This window comes from Calypte anna, chromosome 5A (genome assembly GCF_003957555.1).
Source record: "Calypte anna isolate BGI_N300 chromosome 5A, bCalAnn1_v1.p, whole genome shotgun sequence".
Classification (NCBI taxonomy): domain Eukaryota; kingdom Metazoa; phylum Chordata; class Aves; order Apodiformes; family Trochilidae; genus Calypte; species Calypte anna.
In genome coordinates, this window is record NC_044251.1 from 18128196 (window position 1) to 18145300 (window position 17105).

Here is a 17105-nt window from a genome sequence, read left to right on the forward strand (position 1 = left end):
TTATTCTACATGTAGTACTCATGGAAAATAGTAGTAATGAGAAACAGAAGAAAAGTAGTGTGAAAATTATGTTATAAATGCATGCACTGAATGTTGCAATCCAGTTCTTTTTTTTCAATTGCAAGCAATCAATTTACTAATGAGTTTCCCTGGTTATGGCATCATTCTACAGGGACAATAAGGCTGTTGATCTGTAAGCATAGATATAGACTTTAAAATAAAGTTCCCGTGGAACTGTCAAGTTTACTAAAGCATAGGATGTCACTGCAGGAACATAGGTTTAATGCATCTTGAATGTGCCTTCTGTAACACTGATGTCCCCAAACTGCTGCAGCACCTTTCTTAGAGAATAAAAGTACCGCTTGGGGCTTTTTGAACCACAGATTGGAGAGGGGAAAAACACATCACACTGGGTCTGTTATGCTGTGCAGACATCTTCATAGGGCAGTGGTGAGAGCTGGTATCTTAAACTGTCAGTTTCAGTCTTAAAAAGCCAATTTCAGTCCTGCACCAAGTTATTTCCTATCAATGGAAAGGATCAGTCAAGCTTGTGTTTTCATTTTCATAACACCCCAATGCCACCATTGCCACCAGTGCCCAGAGATCCTCTCACATTTTGGATTTTCAGTATTTAAATAAAACTTCTGATCCATGCAGTGAAAATCTAAGACTGGCACAGCTGCATTTAGTTCACAAATGTTCCTTTCTAATAGCTGGCCATTTGCATTCTTTCCAAAGGGAGAAATACTAAGAGAAACTCTCTTATGGCCTTAAGTAGTTGTATACACCTGCTACAGTAATAGTAGAGATACAAAAGTACCAATGTAATGGCAAAGACTGGATTTACAGTGAAAGATGGCAGTGTAACTTCAGCTGGGACAATTATGGCATTTCCACTCAGTGGCTGTGATAGGTACAGTTTCACTTCTGAATCCTATACAAAAACAAGTAAAAAACCTTTGTACCCTTTCCTTTTTGTGTCATTTACTTCCTTATGAAAATAAAGATCATGTGCATTTTGTACTTGGTGCAATGATCCGTAACATATTACTGTTGAAGAAACAGCAGTGCAGGCAGAAAGAATTCAAGGGTAAGAACAAAGGATAGTACTGATGTGTGGAAATGCATGGGTAGAGCTTCATGTTCATTCAGCATTTACATGTTTATTTTTCTACTCTTGTATGTTCATGGACAGACAGAATCACCCAGCTCAGCTTAGTGTGGAGGATTGATACTTAGAACTCTTTTTAAAATACTTCGCATTTGTCCAGATTTTGTTACAAATAGGAGAAGTCTGGATAAAAAAGATGCCATGTAAGATGCCCCATATGTATGGTCAAGATCTTGGTATTCTTTGTTGCAAGAAAGATGAGTAAGAGGGGAGATAAAAGTGTACAATGGTGTCAGCTATGTAGAAAAAATATCTCAGAGATAAAGATCAGAAAAAGAGAACTATCTTTGCCCTTTTACATTCTGAATGTCCTCCTTTCTTGAGTAAAGCTCAAATTAATGAAAGGAAACGTTTTCCTGCCAGTCCATAATTAAAATACAAATATTACAGCTCCCAGGACTGGGCTATAGTTAATTGTGGACTGAACATTTCCCAATTGCTGCTGTATCAAAATGCTGCTTTGGATTTCAAATTCACACTTTCTCTTCATCTTTATGCCTACTTTGTAATTACTGAGCCAACATCTAAGGATCTACTTGTACTTTTAAACCAATATTATATTTTTTTAAGTCGTTGGGAAAGTAAACGGTATTGTAGCTGGTTAACAAAACTTTTGGACTGAGGAACTTGACTGCAGTGATTTACAAAATTCAACTTCCAGAAATGCCATTATGCAGCTGAACAGTGTTTGTCCGCATATTTCTTCAGTTGTTGTAAAAGTCAGAAAAAATTGCCTGTTTCTCTCTTTTGCAATTTGTTCTATAATACAAAAATAAATACAGCAATTTCCCAACTGTCCATCTCTTCTTTACCCATAATTTCCAGAGTTCTTGGCATTGTTCATTTAATAATATGCTATGCTAACTATTGTCACTACCCATATTTATTTCTTTTATTCGTGGTTGACCTTTTTTAATCCAAAGATCATTAGGATGACAGTTGTCATTACCATTCAAAAGGAGTAACATTCAAAAAGTGTTAGCAAGAATGGTCACACTAGAAGTCTTGTCAGGCATAATATCTGATAAAGTGTTTGAGATGTTTTAAAAGTGACAATTCATTCTGAAAAGCCAAGACTCCAGAAAGTTCATGTTAGCTCTGCCTTATGATCCTGCTCCTACCTTCCCATCCTTCATGTCATACACAAAATCTGAATTCTGTGTTTAAGTTGTGTATGTATCTCTTTGGGCTCTGCATGCATCCTGCCTTGGTTCTATTTAGTCTCCTAGGAAATGCTGCTTCACAGTCCATAGAACCACTATTTCCCATGCCTCTTTTGGAATAAGATAGAGAAGGATATGGCTGTTATTAGATTATATATTAGACAATATCTGTTTTGAAACGTTTATGTCTTACATGCCTGTGTGCTGGGAAGGATAGGGATCTATCCCTATCTTCATGTTGCATGGGAGAAATTAGTAACAGTCTTTCCAAACCTAAAGTTACTTTACATAGGCTTGGTTTGTATTTTGCTGTTCTCTGAGCTGATCAGTAGAATAAAAAGCAGGGGTGGCTCTGAAAGCTTGTTAGAAATTGGAAATTCTACCTGCAGTTGATAATATAGCAGAATGCAATGTCAGAGCCTAGTTACAAACATATTACTTAAGAACTGTTTTAAAGATGCATCTTTACTTGAAATCTAGTAGAGTTGTAATTAAAGATGTCTCTGTTACTGGCATAACAGCCAGGGTACTATGAATACAGGAAAAGATAAATTATTATTATAAGCTATTGCTTCTCTACCTAACCTGACTCTGTTTACATTTACCCTGCTTTACTCTCCCTGCTACCCAGGATTCAAGATGGTTCATTAGCTCAGACACAGTCCCTAGAATATCCAAGTAGTCAATTGTGACCTGGAGGTAAAGCACACATAGCTACACTTGAGCCAAGTCCTGGACTGTGCAGGGCCACCAGGTCTCTTAGTACGCAGTCAGTTTTGAATCTGTCAAGAAAAGCATCCTCAAGATGCCTCTGAATACAAGCATGTCCTTTAAGCAGCAGAGCTGCGTTTAGACAACACATCCTCTGAGCAAACTGAAGCTACTCTACCATCCTCAGTCTAAATTAAGTCAGCTCAGGGATCTTTGCTTCTGTGGTTTAGTTCTCCTGCTCAGTCAGTAATCTGCCTTTGATTAACAGTTGACTGAAGTCAGGAACAAAAGCTGGAATCTAAAAATGAACTGCAAATTTTAATGAATTGTGATAGGGACTGAAAACATATCTCTAGTGAATGTATCAAGAGAGGGTAAGTCAATTCTAGGTAAGAAGTCAATGTAGTTGGGTTAAAACATGATAAACATTGTGTGATTGCTATCATTGATGTGTTAAGTGCTGTTGTTGGTTGAGTTTTGCGTGATGATGTGTGTGTTGCATCAATCTAGACTGTCCTGCACAGGAAACAGGATATAAATATTCTCAACAGCATTGTTGCTGCAATATTGCAGAGATCCCCAGAGTCATAAGGGGTAATTCCCAAGAGTCAGCTGCTGGCTGTATCAAACATAAACCAGGCTGATTAAGCTGAGTGACTGTTACTCATCCATTACTGCTTTCTCTTCCAAGTAGCTACCCCCTTGCTAGTCAGGGGCAGGTAATCTGTTGAGGGGTCAAGAAATGTGTATGCTGCCCCTTCATTTGAGTAAAGAGGACTTTGAGACTAAGTTACACTGTGCTAGCAGTAATAATGTAGAGGAGATAAGAAGCAGCTTCCATTGTGTTTAGTGCTGTGATAATGGTATTGAATTGCCAGGCTCAGTGAGAAAGTCCAGTCTGTCTTGGTAAGCAGCACCCTTGCCTTCCCTGGGTCATTGGGCATGCTGTGGGAAAACCTCTGGCTTCCCACTGAGTCACCCCTGTGTGTGGCACTAAAAAAACACAGGTTTTTTGAGTTTCTTTGTCTCCAGTATGTAAAAAGGGAACTAAAAATTAGGAAACTGTATCAAATAATTGTAGTGATGGTGGAAATTCATTCTTTGCTAACCTTTGGAGAGAATGCTGATGCTCAGCCCCACCTGGTAGTGTATTTTATGGCAGCTCTGTACCTGGGGTCAGTGTTGGGGTTTCCTCTGCAGTTTCACAGATACAGTGTTTGTTGGGAGGCAGTACTAACAACAGGTGAAAGTAACAATAATGGAACTGTTTGATGTTGTTGTTAGCAGATTGTAGGTGTGTTTTGCTTTTAAATGAAAGTAAGTGAAACCAAACATTTAGAAAACGGCAAACCTGATCTATTAACAAATCTGATTTAGTTTTTTTTTCTGGCTGATTCCTTCTTCATCCCAAACCCATATACAGGTAAACCACTTTTTGATGAATTGCTGAATCACTGAATGGTGTTCCTGCTAGCAGAAATGCTCAGGGGTTTCCCATCTGACAAGTGGGAAACCACCAGGAGCACCCGAGGAGCCAGGCTGTCCTCCAGCAAACCAACCTTTGAAACTGGGTCAGAACGGGTGACTGGCAAGAAAGCACTAGGAAACCTGTATCCTGCTCTGCTGGTAGTTTCTTGTATGAGGTGGAGTAATTAAGCTGTCTTCCTTGTGCTTCATTATGCACTTGTGTAAAATGGAGATGTAATCAAGCATGTACTGTGTAAGGCTTTTGTGAATGTTAAGGAATGACAAGTGATCTTGCAGTGTGACAAAGAATCCCTGTTATCCCATCTTAATTCCTGTTTAGTTTTGGTTTTTGTTTTGTTTTTTTATTATTATTCCCATTAAATTGTGCAGAATTGTGAATGTGAAACAGTACAAAACCATTTTCAGGAATTCGTATAGAAAAGTTTCCTTCTGATGGGAAACTGTTAATATTTGTTCTTACCCGAGAAGGGGTTCTTTTGAGGTATAACTTGCTGATTTTTGAAGTGTAAAACTGGCAGGTACAGCATCTTTGGGTACTTTGTTTCATTTTGGCAAGGCTCAGGGTTTTCACATGATGTGAGGAATTCAACATCACAGTGATCCAGGGGAGTATGAATTTTGTGTACCACTGCTGTGTCTCACCACCTCTCTTCATTCTGTCTCCTCCGATCCAGAAGTTCATGCCCTAGTGTGTGAGTGCAATTGTGATTGTGCCATGATCTGGTTGAAAACATGGCCTAACTAATAGATTTTATCAGTACATGGGGAATGAAAAATCAAAAAAACAAAGGTGTGTTGTGGTATGAGGGCAGGAGCTTGATGGTGAAGGGGAAATTCTGTAAAATGGTGTTGCTGCAGAAACAAAAAAGAACTTTTTTATGTGTGGGGCAGTAGCTCATATCTCTGGGACTGTCCCAAGAAAAGATAAATGCATACACTCAGCCAAAGTATTATACAAGTGTGCTAGTTTTTCACTGAATCACAGGTTAGCATGCAGAAGTCAGAGTTAGAATGTGCACAGCAGCTATATACATCCATTTAGCTTTGCATTATTTTTAATAATTTTTTTAAAATAGGGAAATGATTAGCAGTGTCTGTAGATGAACCACAATGGGAGATAGCTGATATCTTTGTGAACAGCTGGTCTTGACTCTTCCATAGATCTGTGTATAGTTCTGTACTTCTTTGTGCCTTCACCCTGGCTCCACCAAGTGCTGTGAACACAGAAGTGTTTGCATTGTAAGTGACATGTTAGGCTTTAGGAGAAACTTGAGAAAGATCTAATTAAACAAAGACTGAGAGAGAGCAATCATTTCAATGTAGCTGGTAAATGATGGAAGGAATTGCATTCAGAACATACTCAGGAGGTGCTAATGGCCATGAGTTTCTTGGAAAAGGATCTAGCGATCTTCACCATTGATGAAAGTGTCTGTGCAGTTCAGAAAGAAACATGGATTCTGTTTCACCCTGTCAGAGGAAAAGAAACCAAGACTGAATGCAATTGTATTTATCTATATAATCCAATAATACTTCCAGTGCCTTGTTGTGTGACCAGTGACTTGAGCAGAACAGCAGAGATGCTCAGCTTCTTCTTGCACTACCTCAGCCACATCTTTCCTCGCCAACTGAAGCAGACAGCCTACCCATGCTTATTCCCCTTATGTGCAAAACAGCATCTAACTATTCCTGTTTTCAGAGAAAATGTGTTTCTATATGCTCTGCTGTCCAAATTGGAAAGATACTAATATTCATAAAAGGTCATTCTTTCACAGAATTTGTAATCCTCAGTCTCAGGAAAATTAGTAGCATAGGGAATATATTTGTAGTATACCTTTTAATATTTTGTGCAGATTGCCTTTTGAACAGATTATCCTACTGAGCTTCTGACGATTGCTGCCTAAATAGTGTGTAAACATACAAAGGGTGCATCTGCATATTTGCATTGTATAGTGACAGATAACTGATTTTTAGATAACTTTTGGGAATACTAGATTAATATTTGCATCTTTTTAAGCGAGAGATCACTGCTGCCGTTTTTTTTTTTTGTTGTTGTTAACAGTATTATGTTGTTTCCTCTATGACTAAACCAAGTGTTACTGTGTGTCTCACATCTTCCTTTCTTGAGAAGCAGCCAGGTATGGGAGTAGCACACTTAGGAAACCCCCCACATAAGTTGTGTGGTTCCCTGTAGACCACTCCTGGTAAGCACACAAGCCTAAAGTGAGATTAAACTCTCTTTACTAAAGTTGCATCAGGCAAGGGGGTGTGCAGAACAAAATCATTATTATCTTGTGAAAGCAAAAATAATTTCTCTTTCCTGAGTTTCATTGTGTAAGTAAAGGTTAATCTTTGTGGTAAGTAGACAAGTGACAGTGTGTTGTATATGTGCAGAAATTTCTGAATTTTTTAATGGTTTATTCCCATTAATTTCATTATGGTTTAAGCCTGGTTTGAGTTTTTCCATTGCAAAACTGTAGGTAATTTACATCAGCTCCTCAATTTGTTCCCAGAAGTGCTTCATACCAGTGAACCTTGTACGCTAATAATATGTAGGAGAAAAAAGTCCTTGTGACTAACAGGTAGAAAGTGACACCAGTTATAACCTTCAGAAAGAAAGACTTAGAGAGCTGGATCCAAGCCAGTTAAGTTTTTGTAAAATTGGGAAAAGCCCCAGTTGACCAAAATGTATCTGGAAATCCATCTGCCTTTATGTTCCTTTATTTTACTGGGGGCAAACTCCAGCAGTTCAACTACTGGCAATCATGTGCAGTACCACCAGTGCAGCTATGTTCCTGAGACTCTTTTTGACTCAGAGTTTGCTTTTAGAAATTGTTTCTTCTGTTGTCCCATCAGAGTGCTCTTGCTGTCAAGTTTTGTATTTTAGACTCAGTTTCTGGAGTGTTTTGTGAAAAATTTTGGAGCTTCTCTTCTTTACTACATGACTTTCTGCTAACCCTTCCTGTCGTGAAGCAAAACATAAGGCAAGAAGAGAAAGTGTTTTAATTTGGAATTCGTAAGAGGTTGTCACGGTTTAACACTGGCCCGGCGATTAGACCAAATAACAGACACTCTCTATTAATCTCTCTCTCCTTGATAGAGAAAGGAGAGAGAATAAGGGAGAGAGACTTATGGGTTGGAAACTAAACTACACAACTTTAATGAAACAGTAATGATAAATAGGTAAAATTACTAAATATATACAAATATACAGGAAAATGGAAACCACATTCCTCCCCCCTCTCCCCCAATAACTCTCGCGTCACCACTGAGGCTGCAGGGCAGCCCTGGGAAAGTCCAGGCTGGACTCCTGGAGTCAGCAGCAGTCGGGAACTGGAAGCAGGAACACACAGATATGGGCTGGCACGGATCAGGAGCACAGGCAGACGAACGGACGGGATCCTTCCAGGATGCCAAGTGAAGGAAGGGAAGCAGGAAATCAGGAAATCCGGAAATCCGGCTTGGCCCTCGTGATGTCTCAAATTTATACTGAGTGTGACGTATATGGGATGGAATACTCTGTTTGGTCAATTCTGGCATCTATCTTGTCCGTTCCTCCCTAAAGGAGGGTTCAGGTGGGACCTCTTTACTCCTTCTGGAGGGTAAAATGTTTTCCTCAGAGCTGAGCAGTGTCCTTGGCTCTGCATACCAGTCTCTAGCAGTAACTATAAACATCAAGTGTTATCAGTCCTGGAAGCAGACACTGTCTGAGAAACTTGCTGTTAATTTCAGCAAGTGCAACTACTTAAAGAGACTTAGCTAAAAGTAAAAGTACAAAACAGAAAATCACCTTTATCCTGGCCCAAACCAGGACAGAGGTTTGTTAATTTACTCATGGTTGATATTTCTTCATTATTGACTTACCTGCATGAAAACATGTATGAATGCAGTAGGTACATTCCTGACTTTTACTAAGTTTAATTAACTCAGCTTAACAAACAATTCTTTGGTATTTGTATACAGATACTTGCAGGATTTGGCCAAGTATGAGACCAAAAAATACAAGTAGCTGTAAACAAATAGAATTGCTAAGCCAGTTTTTTACACTCAGATGAGACATTCCAAAAAGGGAAGTCAGTATTGAAAAACTAAACTTCAGGTTTGAAATTTTTAATAAACTCATAATTTAGTAACAAATTATATCACATAGATAAGATGATATGTGATTACTTAATGTAGTTACTTTGAAAACCTTGCAGTAACATAAAACAAGTTGCTTTAGTTTTTATCTTTCAATCCTGTGTTCCAGCAAAAATTCTGAAACATATCTCCAAAGATTCAGGGCCTGCAATGGAGAGAATGCCATTTTTGGTTTTACCTTGTTTTATAAGCAGAAAATACTGCATTTGGCCATTTCCTGCCCACACTATGACCTGTTTGTTTTAACCAGGGAAAAGCAGATTGTATGCATGTCCAGCATGATCTGGAAGCAGAAAGTCAGTTCCAATACGTACTGTTAGGCCCTTGTGCTTATCATTGGCTTATCATTATCATTGCAGGCTGATCAAGCTAAATGCATTCTAAGAAGAGTTAGAAGAACAATTCTTTTTAGTTCCTTAAACAAAAATAATGATCCCAAATAATTATAAGGATCATAGATAGGATGGAAATGAGGGGGGAAATCAAGAGAAGGAACAAGGCAATTGAAGGTATAGAAGAGGGAAGTAGCTAGAAAAACAGGAAGAGGAGTAAGTGAAAAATTAAGAGGTTGTATATTGACAGTGGCAGAAAATCCAGGTAAAATTAGGAAACACTTTTCCTTGGAGGTTGAGCTTACTGTCCTCAGCCTTCAAAGGCAATGCCTCAATCTCAGGAAACGTCTCTTCTCTCTTTCTGGGCAGAACTGAAATGCCATTGCTCTGTGAGCTCTGCAGGGCTGTAACCTGCGTGCTGAAAGGCAGAACCTTTGTCCTCCATCAACTCTGGGGGAAGCGGGGGAGGAAAGCCACTGGCACCAACTCCTGTCCTGTGAAGCTTTTATTGCTGAACAGGCATAGCCCTAAGAGGCTGGTGAGAAGTCCTACGGAAGAGAAGCTGGTGTAGCAGTGAATTTGCCACCTTAGGATGTTAGTTTATAAGTGGGAGGCTAGTCCGGATGTGGCTTTCATAAACCCTCAATCCTGAGGTTAAAGATTTCCTTTTGCTGCTGTTTGCTTCTTCCCCATGGGGCAGCCCAGATCACATCCAGTTCTCTCATTTCAGCAGTAGATGGGGCTGGAAATGCAGTATGCTTTAGACCAATAAGGGTTTCAGTGCTGAATCATGTCCAAAACTAGGTACTACTTCAATCCCAGTGTAATTCAGTTCCCTCAGCTGATGCTGAATTTATGAAATCTCCATACAACTCTTCCTGAGTTCATTTGTGTCATTCAAGCTGCAGGAGCTGGGAGAGATTTCTAATACCAGTATATTTTCTGTATGTTTAAGAGCAGCTTCCTGCAATGAGTTGTTTTGGTGGGATTTTTTTTTGTTTGCCATTAGGGAGTTAAACTAGGTATCTACTGAATTCATATTGCAGTTGAGAACAGTAGGAAATGAGGGTACACTGCAAGTCCCACTAGTTGAGACACAGATGTGAAACTGTTTCCTGTCAGTCTGTATTTACAGCTAAGAAAATCTTTGGATTTGCTTTATTTTCTGCAGCTATTTGATGCTGTCAACTACTTGGCAAAAGGGAAAACCCGAGTGCTTGTGCTGGGACGCAAACACATGCTGTCCAACTCTTCAAATTGGAGAAGAGAGATTATGAAGGAGATGCAGAGTAAGGCAGACTTCTTCTTCGCTGAAAATATGTAAGTTTAAGAAAATAGCTAAAAGTAATGGGCATCAACAGCTGATTTTTGTGCATTTTAAATCAGTAGGAACAGGTGTAATTTCTAGAACCATTGCTAGTATCTCCATCTCTGTGTGTATGAAAAACATATCCCTTACTATACTTTCTTCAAAAAACAATACATATTAGAAGTTGCATTATGAAGAATTTAATCACTTAGAATCATGTTGATATTTGTATGGTTTATTAGAATTTGTAACTGTTAAAACCACTGCCAAGACCACAGTAAACTTACAGAGCATCTGATAGCACCAGTGTACAATTGTGGTGTGCTGTGTTATCCCTGCCTGGCTAACACAGTTCATGCCCAGCCAGCATTGCTTGGCAGCCCAGCAGTGTGGAGAGTCTGGAGCACAGGCAGGGCAATATTTCTGTGAGTGGAAACAGACCCTCTGCCTCTCTAATTTAAGAACTTCAGCCCTCTTGCTCTTGCCCAGTTAAGCCTGTCCTTGTGTCTAAAATAGGTATTTGCCTCTGCCTCAGTGTCCCCTCTTCTGAGCCTTCTTTTGTCATCTAATGAGTGTTTTTATTCAGTTCCAGCTCTCCCTATTCTCCATCTGAGTTGGGCACTGTTAATCCTTTGCCTGTCTCTTCCATTTCCTCTGTGATCCCAGTTCCCAGAACTTCAGACCAAGTTCCTTGTCCCAACAGCCAGTCCCAAGTCTCTTCTGTCTGACTCCTTCTTTCTGATCTGTATTCCCTCATCCCCTTCCCAGTCCTGCCTTTTGTTTTCTTTGCTGTTGAATCCTGTTCCTTGTTTTCGTGCTATCTGAGCACCAGCAAAGGGGACTCGGTTTCCTCAGGCCAGAAATCTTTGCTAATCTCGTGTCTTATCACTTACTATTACAGCAATCAAAAAGTGTTTTCAAGTGAAGTTCTGCTCAGCTTGTCCAAGTATGGGTTATCTCATGCCCACCATAATTGTATTTTTAGATATTTTCTCCTCAATTTGCCTTTGTTTTATAGTAGTTAATATTGAGTATATTTTCCAAATAATCATAGGACCTTTTGAAAGGTCTTTGAAACTTTACCCATGTAAAGACAAAGATTCATAAATTTGTACTGTTGACTACGTTACACTTTATTGTCAGCTGTGGTGATTGTTTGTTTACCAACAAAGTTTTTGGGGAACCCTTACAGGTGTTAGCAGTTCTGTTCCACATAGCACTGTTATGTGGCAAGAGATTGTATTGTTGTATTATCAGATTGTGGTAGGAGGGAAGAATACTTTGTAGCATGCAAATAAATTTTATTGCACTCTAACTTCAGGTATCCTGTGGTAAGCAGAGGTTCTTTATTTTACCAGGGAACTAGACTAGTGATGGGAATTTTCAGAGTTGCTGATGAATAAATCTCAGATCAGCATTTGACTCATTTCCTGATGTCTGTCTTTTCCATGGGTTTTCTTAAGCTCTGAAGACGATGCCTTCTTGTTATACGCCACTCTTCAATCAGGCAAACATTGCAAGTTTGTTACTAGAGACTTCCTCCGGGATCACAAGGCTTGTCTTACCGACAGCCTGACACGTCACCTCTTCCGTAAGTGGCAGCGTGGACACCAAATCGTGTTTTCCCCTTCTGAAGGAGGAAAGCCTATTAAATTTTTGGTAAGTTTGCTGCTGCAGTCAGAAAGCACACAGAGCCTATTCTTTAAAGATACACAATTTCAAATTCTGGAAGCAAAAAGATTCTCATTGGAGTCTAGGAAATGGATTTGTGCTGATGGGCTCAAAACTCCCATGCTTACTGAAAATTCACTGGACTCACAAAGCATGCCACAAACATGAAAACTTTGAAAAAGACAAGAAGTGCTGTCTAAATTTTTAAAATGTGATTGCACATTATATACAAAACTTTCCATGGCTTTAAAATGTAAGTCCCAATATTTTCATTCATTTTAAACCTTTGAAATACATTATTCTCCTTTGTAGTGCTATTAAAAAAAATTATGCTTCTAATTTTACAATACAATTTCTTTCATCTTTATTTCAAAGAAGCAGGAAAATACAGGTATTTCAGTAGTCACTGTAATATTAGCCTAACACATGTATAAAGTTTCATGAAGGAAAGCCCAGGATAGTCAGGTTTATAGTCAGTATTCAGTTCAGAAATTACAGTCTTCCAAACATTGCATCATCTTATAGCAGAATACTGTGCTGCTATTGTCTGGGAGACATGTATGCTTGTGAACCATGAAAAGCAGCTCAACAGGACTGCAGCCATTTTAAGATTTTTCTTTGGAAAAATTAATCATATTACATTCCATATGATGCATTTTTTTTGTGATCTGGTCTGTATGCATCATTGCTGCCTACTGAAAGCAGTACTGTACCTATGCAGATTCATCTTCTTGCTGCTCTGGATAAAATTGTAAAATAATACTCATAACAAACAGATCATAATGATGCAGGCTTATAAAAACAGGAACCTTTAATTCAGTGTTGCCATATGTATATTTCTTTTTGTGGAACCAAATACTGAATGTGGGGTTACCTGAGTAACTTTACTCAGCTTTAGCTCGATCTTGTTTCCTTCTTTTGCACAAAAGGGTAGTAATTTTTATATCTTAATTCCCATAAAAGTGATTTGGATGACTGATGTTCACAGTCATAGCTGTCTTCTAGGTTATTCTGGAAACCATTATAAGAAAATAGGCTTCCAAGACTATAAATAGAGTGGTAGTATGTCCTGAGATCCATAATTTGCCAAACAATGATGTTTCTTTTGTATTTGTGTTGTGTTATGTGTGTTGAATTAGTATACCCGTAACACAATAGACCTGAAAAATAGTTTGTTATATTTGTTCAACTAGACCCTCCTCCAGTATTAAAATTTAGAATTCCTTTTATGTAAGGAAATAAATGAGAGCTGTTAGAGATGAACCTATGGAAATTTCTAAGGCAAATGTTTCAAGCTATAACTACCTATAACTGGTATTTTAGTAATATATTGTGTAAAGCTGAAAAAATGTTTTTATCTGTCTTGACCCAACAGCCTGCTTTCCGTTATGACTGTGTGGTACAAACCACAGGTGATACTTGGCATATCCCCTATAAAGACATCTTTGAGGAAAAATATTCATATCAAGTGCCAAGAAAATGGCTCTGCATTCAAAGGAAATGATGAAGATTGCACAATCTGAAGCTGCTTTGTTTTGGTTTTTGTTTTGGTTTTTTTTTAATCAATGTTGCTGAACTAAGAGAACTCAGAGGTACAATCATGGGATTAATGTGTGAGACCTGTAACTAAAGAAAATTCAGCAACTGTGTTTTATCAAAATCATTCCTGCAGTAAATCTGTTAACACCTATGGTGGTCCACCAGGGATGAATTAGGTCCATCGTTACAGGCATTTTCTTTGGCCTCTCAATGTGATTTGAATTAAAACTTGGTTTTCTCTCTTGGAGTTTCAAGTTGTGGGTTTGTTTTGTGGGCTTGTTTTTGCTTGGTTGTTTTTTTTTCCTGGTTTTCCATCTACACTGAAATTTATAAATTCTCAAAGAAATTTTTGAAGTCCCTACAGGGGACTTCCGAAGGACTTTCGAAGTCCCTACAAAATGGGCAGGGCTGGCTGTGCAAAACATGAAAATGCCACATTAATCTCAGATGAAAGATCATATTTTTCATTTGTCACATTTGCTGTACACACTGAAAAATCCTCCATACAGATCTGTTTTATATAGTATTTGCCTGAGCTTTTGCAGTATCTTATGTGCAACAAGCTCCCACGGGACTCTTAGCATTCAAGCATGTTCCCTGCTGGGTTTTTTCACATCAGAGAGCTATCCTAACACTTTTTCTACTCCTGGTTTGTAAACCAGCAGTCATGTTTCAGTCATGTTCTTCAGGTACTGTGCAGAAAGTGTAGAGGAGCTGGATACCTTTTAAAGTAATCTAGAACCTGGGTAGCATTCATCACAGACCCCTTTTCTGGTGGAATGTGCCCAGGTCCCACGTGTCATTTGCTTTCTGGAGTCTGACAGGGACAGCAGAGAGATTGGATCTTCTCTTGCTCCTCAAACCAATTTACTTGTAATTTGTCAAAAGATTATTTTTACAGTTCTGGAAGTCAGAGAACTGCCACATCTCCTTGAAAATGTAAATACTGCTTTGTTAAATGAAGTGTCTTCTCCACAGGACTATGTAGTTAGCAACTGTTGCTCCATATGAGGGTTACTTGAGCTCTGTAGGGAGTTTTGCTGCAGCATAAACTGGTCCTGATCAGTGCTGTTACAGTGCCAGTTTGGGACTAACTCCAATGCTCATGCAGTCCTAAGCAATTCAGAGCTGGGTCAGCTGAATGCAAATCTTTTACAAAAATATTTTTACTAGGTTGAAATTGGAGGTATTGTATGGAATACACAATACACCACTGCACAAGTACTGCTACCTGTGTGGAAGGGGGGTGCAGAAGGTGAGCCCCTGCAGCTCTGCCTCAGGTCAGCTTGCACCTTCAGGTTATCCATTTCATCACAAGGGTTCATGCACTGAAGTCTATGTTTGACCCCACAGTGATCATTGACAGCCATGCATAATGCCAACATCTAAGTGGAATAAATGCATCCTATACTTCCTTTTGACTGAGAACAGACATGTCCATAATCAGTCACTAGACTTTCATCTCAAAGCTGTTCTTACAAAAATACCATAATAGCTTCTAAACAGCAACACTTCCAAAATACACTTTCTTAGTGTATTTAGGGGAAGAGGGAACAGAATCTGGAATTTACAACAGGAAGATGTCCTGACATTAGTATCAGAATTTCTTCTTACTGTTGCTACTAACACACTGTAGTGCAGATCCTTATGGTGAGCTAATGGCCTCTCTGGAACCAAAGAGGAAGCACTATTAGTAATCAAACTGCAGTATTTTCAATTGCATACCACCTGTTCATATAGAGGTATACAGTCTCCAGAGGCTCAGTTCTGTCAGAGGTCAAATATTACAGCTTTCATGTGGCCATAGGTCTGGAAATACCAGATCACTGAAACAGCCTATTTAGAGTTAACACTGAATATGAGGATTTGCTTCTGAGTATATAAAAGGAGTTTTGGGGAAGGGGAGTGTTGTTCATTGGCAATAAATCAGAGAGCCAAACTGAAGCAATCTACCAGTGAATCTACTGACACCTGCCAGCAGCAGACCTACTTGAATCTACTGCTTGTTACTACAGCAGTACAGTAAGAATCCCAGGATCTTTAGTCTGTCTGGTAGTAGTTTATTAGATTGATGGGTCCATGTTGAATGCCTGAAAGGCAAGTCCTCCAAACACTGCTGGAACTGAAATCATCACACCTGAAATCATGGCAGATGACACCAATGTCCCCTTGCTAGCATGCTGAGTGAGGAGAATGGGAACTGGAAGGAACTTACGCTTAATTTAGCCTGCTGCGTGCCATGGAGACAGAGACACACTGGCAAGATAGACTTAAAGAGATCTGAACTGACAGCCTGTGCTTACAGCTACTCTGTGAATAGCTTCATCTCTGAGATGACCCACTCGTTGTTTGTATGTTAAAAACACATCAGTGAGAACAGTCTTCCTCAGCATCCTGCAACACAGACTTTGACCCTCATAGTGTTGATCAGAGGCAATAAACACTAACCAGAAAAAGACATTAGTGCTTTCCTGAAACAAAACTGCATTTTGGAAACTGACAACATTGCTATAAAGATGGAGAAAATTTCTAGAAGCTATATCCTGAAAGTAGTATGACTTCCAGTTATTCATGTCCATGGTATTGGGCAACTGTTTGTTCTTCCTTGGTCTGAGTCAAATATTGAACCTTTGATTACAAACTCTTAATGATTTTCTTGCTTATTTTCTGTGCATCGGGCTGAATGCTTGCTAATTACTTCCATTTTCCCATCTCCTTTTTCTCAAGGGAAAAAAATCTGACATTAAACTCCAGTGTTATAGAATGGAAGAGCTTTGTACATGGAAGGACTGGGAGGAAGGGTGGGAATCCTCAGCTTGGAGAAACACAGGGAGAGGCACAGAGGTTGTAAGAACCATGAGTGCTGCAGAGGGGATGCACAGAGATCGACTGGTGTCCCTCCCAGTACGAAGGCAGCACCAACTGGTGCTGGCAGTCAGAGGTGAGGTTTCAGATGAAATCACACACAACGCATCGTTCTGCTAAGCAGCTCCTTGCCACGGCATGTCATGGATGTAAGAAGTTTGTGTGAGTTCAAGGGGAGACCAGCAAGGGATAATAAATAACCAGACATTATCTCTGCCTTGGGAAGTCCCTCCAAATGGTCAGAGATGGGGTGAGTGTTCAGGGAGGGTATCATTAAAGGCTCTCTTAATACTTTTCCTCGGGCGCTGAGTTTTGGCAGCAGCTGGAGGCTCGGCATGGGTCTGGACAGACTCTATCTGACCCAGCACAGACGTTCTTACGTTTCTGTGTTCTCTGCATCACGGCTTCAAACATTTCATGTCTGCCCACAGAGAGCTCTCCTAATGAAGGGGACAGACTCTGTGTCTGGTAATACACAGTTGTTCTCCCATCTTACTAATAAGTGAGGGAAAGAATATTGCAAAATTCAAGAACGGGGAGCTTTAAACGTATGGAGTACACAAAATGTACCTGCAGTCTGTTATTTCAACAAAGACTAAAATCATCTAATAATGATCTTTTAAAACAGAAGTGTGGATACCAAAACACAGTTTTCCAGCTGTTTTAATGACTGACTTTTAAAAAAGCCTTCCCACAGAGTAGGGGAAATCCAAGATGCT

General features: G+C 39.4%; 1 protein-coding gene across 3 annotated transcripts in view; it reads left to right on the top strand.

The window, feature by feature from the left end:
* The window catches only part of PRORP (protein only RNase P catalytic subunit), a 45689-nt gene extending 31921 nt beyond the window's left edge, over positions 1-13768 (top strand). For all 3 annotated transcript variants that reach the window (XM_030452316.1, XM_030452318.1, XM_030452317.1), the window contains exons 6-8: positions 10174-10322; positions 11775-11970; positions 13358-13768. In XM_030452316.1, coding sequence (XP_030308176.1) covers positions 10174-10322; positions 11775-11970; positions 13358-13486 — 474 coding nt within the window. In that variant the 3' untranslated portion in view covers positions 13487-13768. The remainder of the gene's footprint in view (positions 1-10173; positions 10323-11774; positions 11971-13357) is intronic.
* The last annotated feature ends 3337 nt before the right edge of the window (positions 13769-17105 follow it).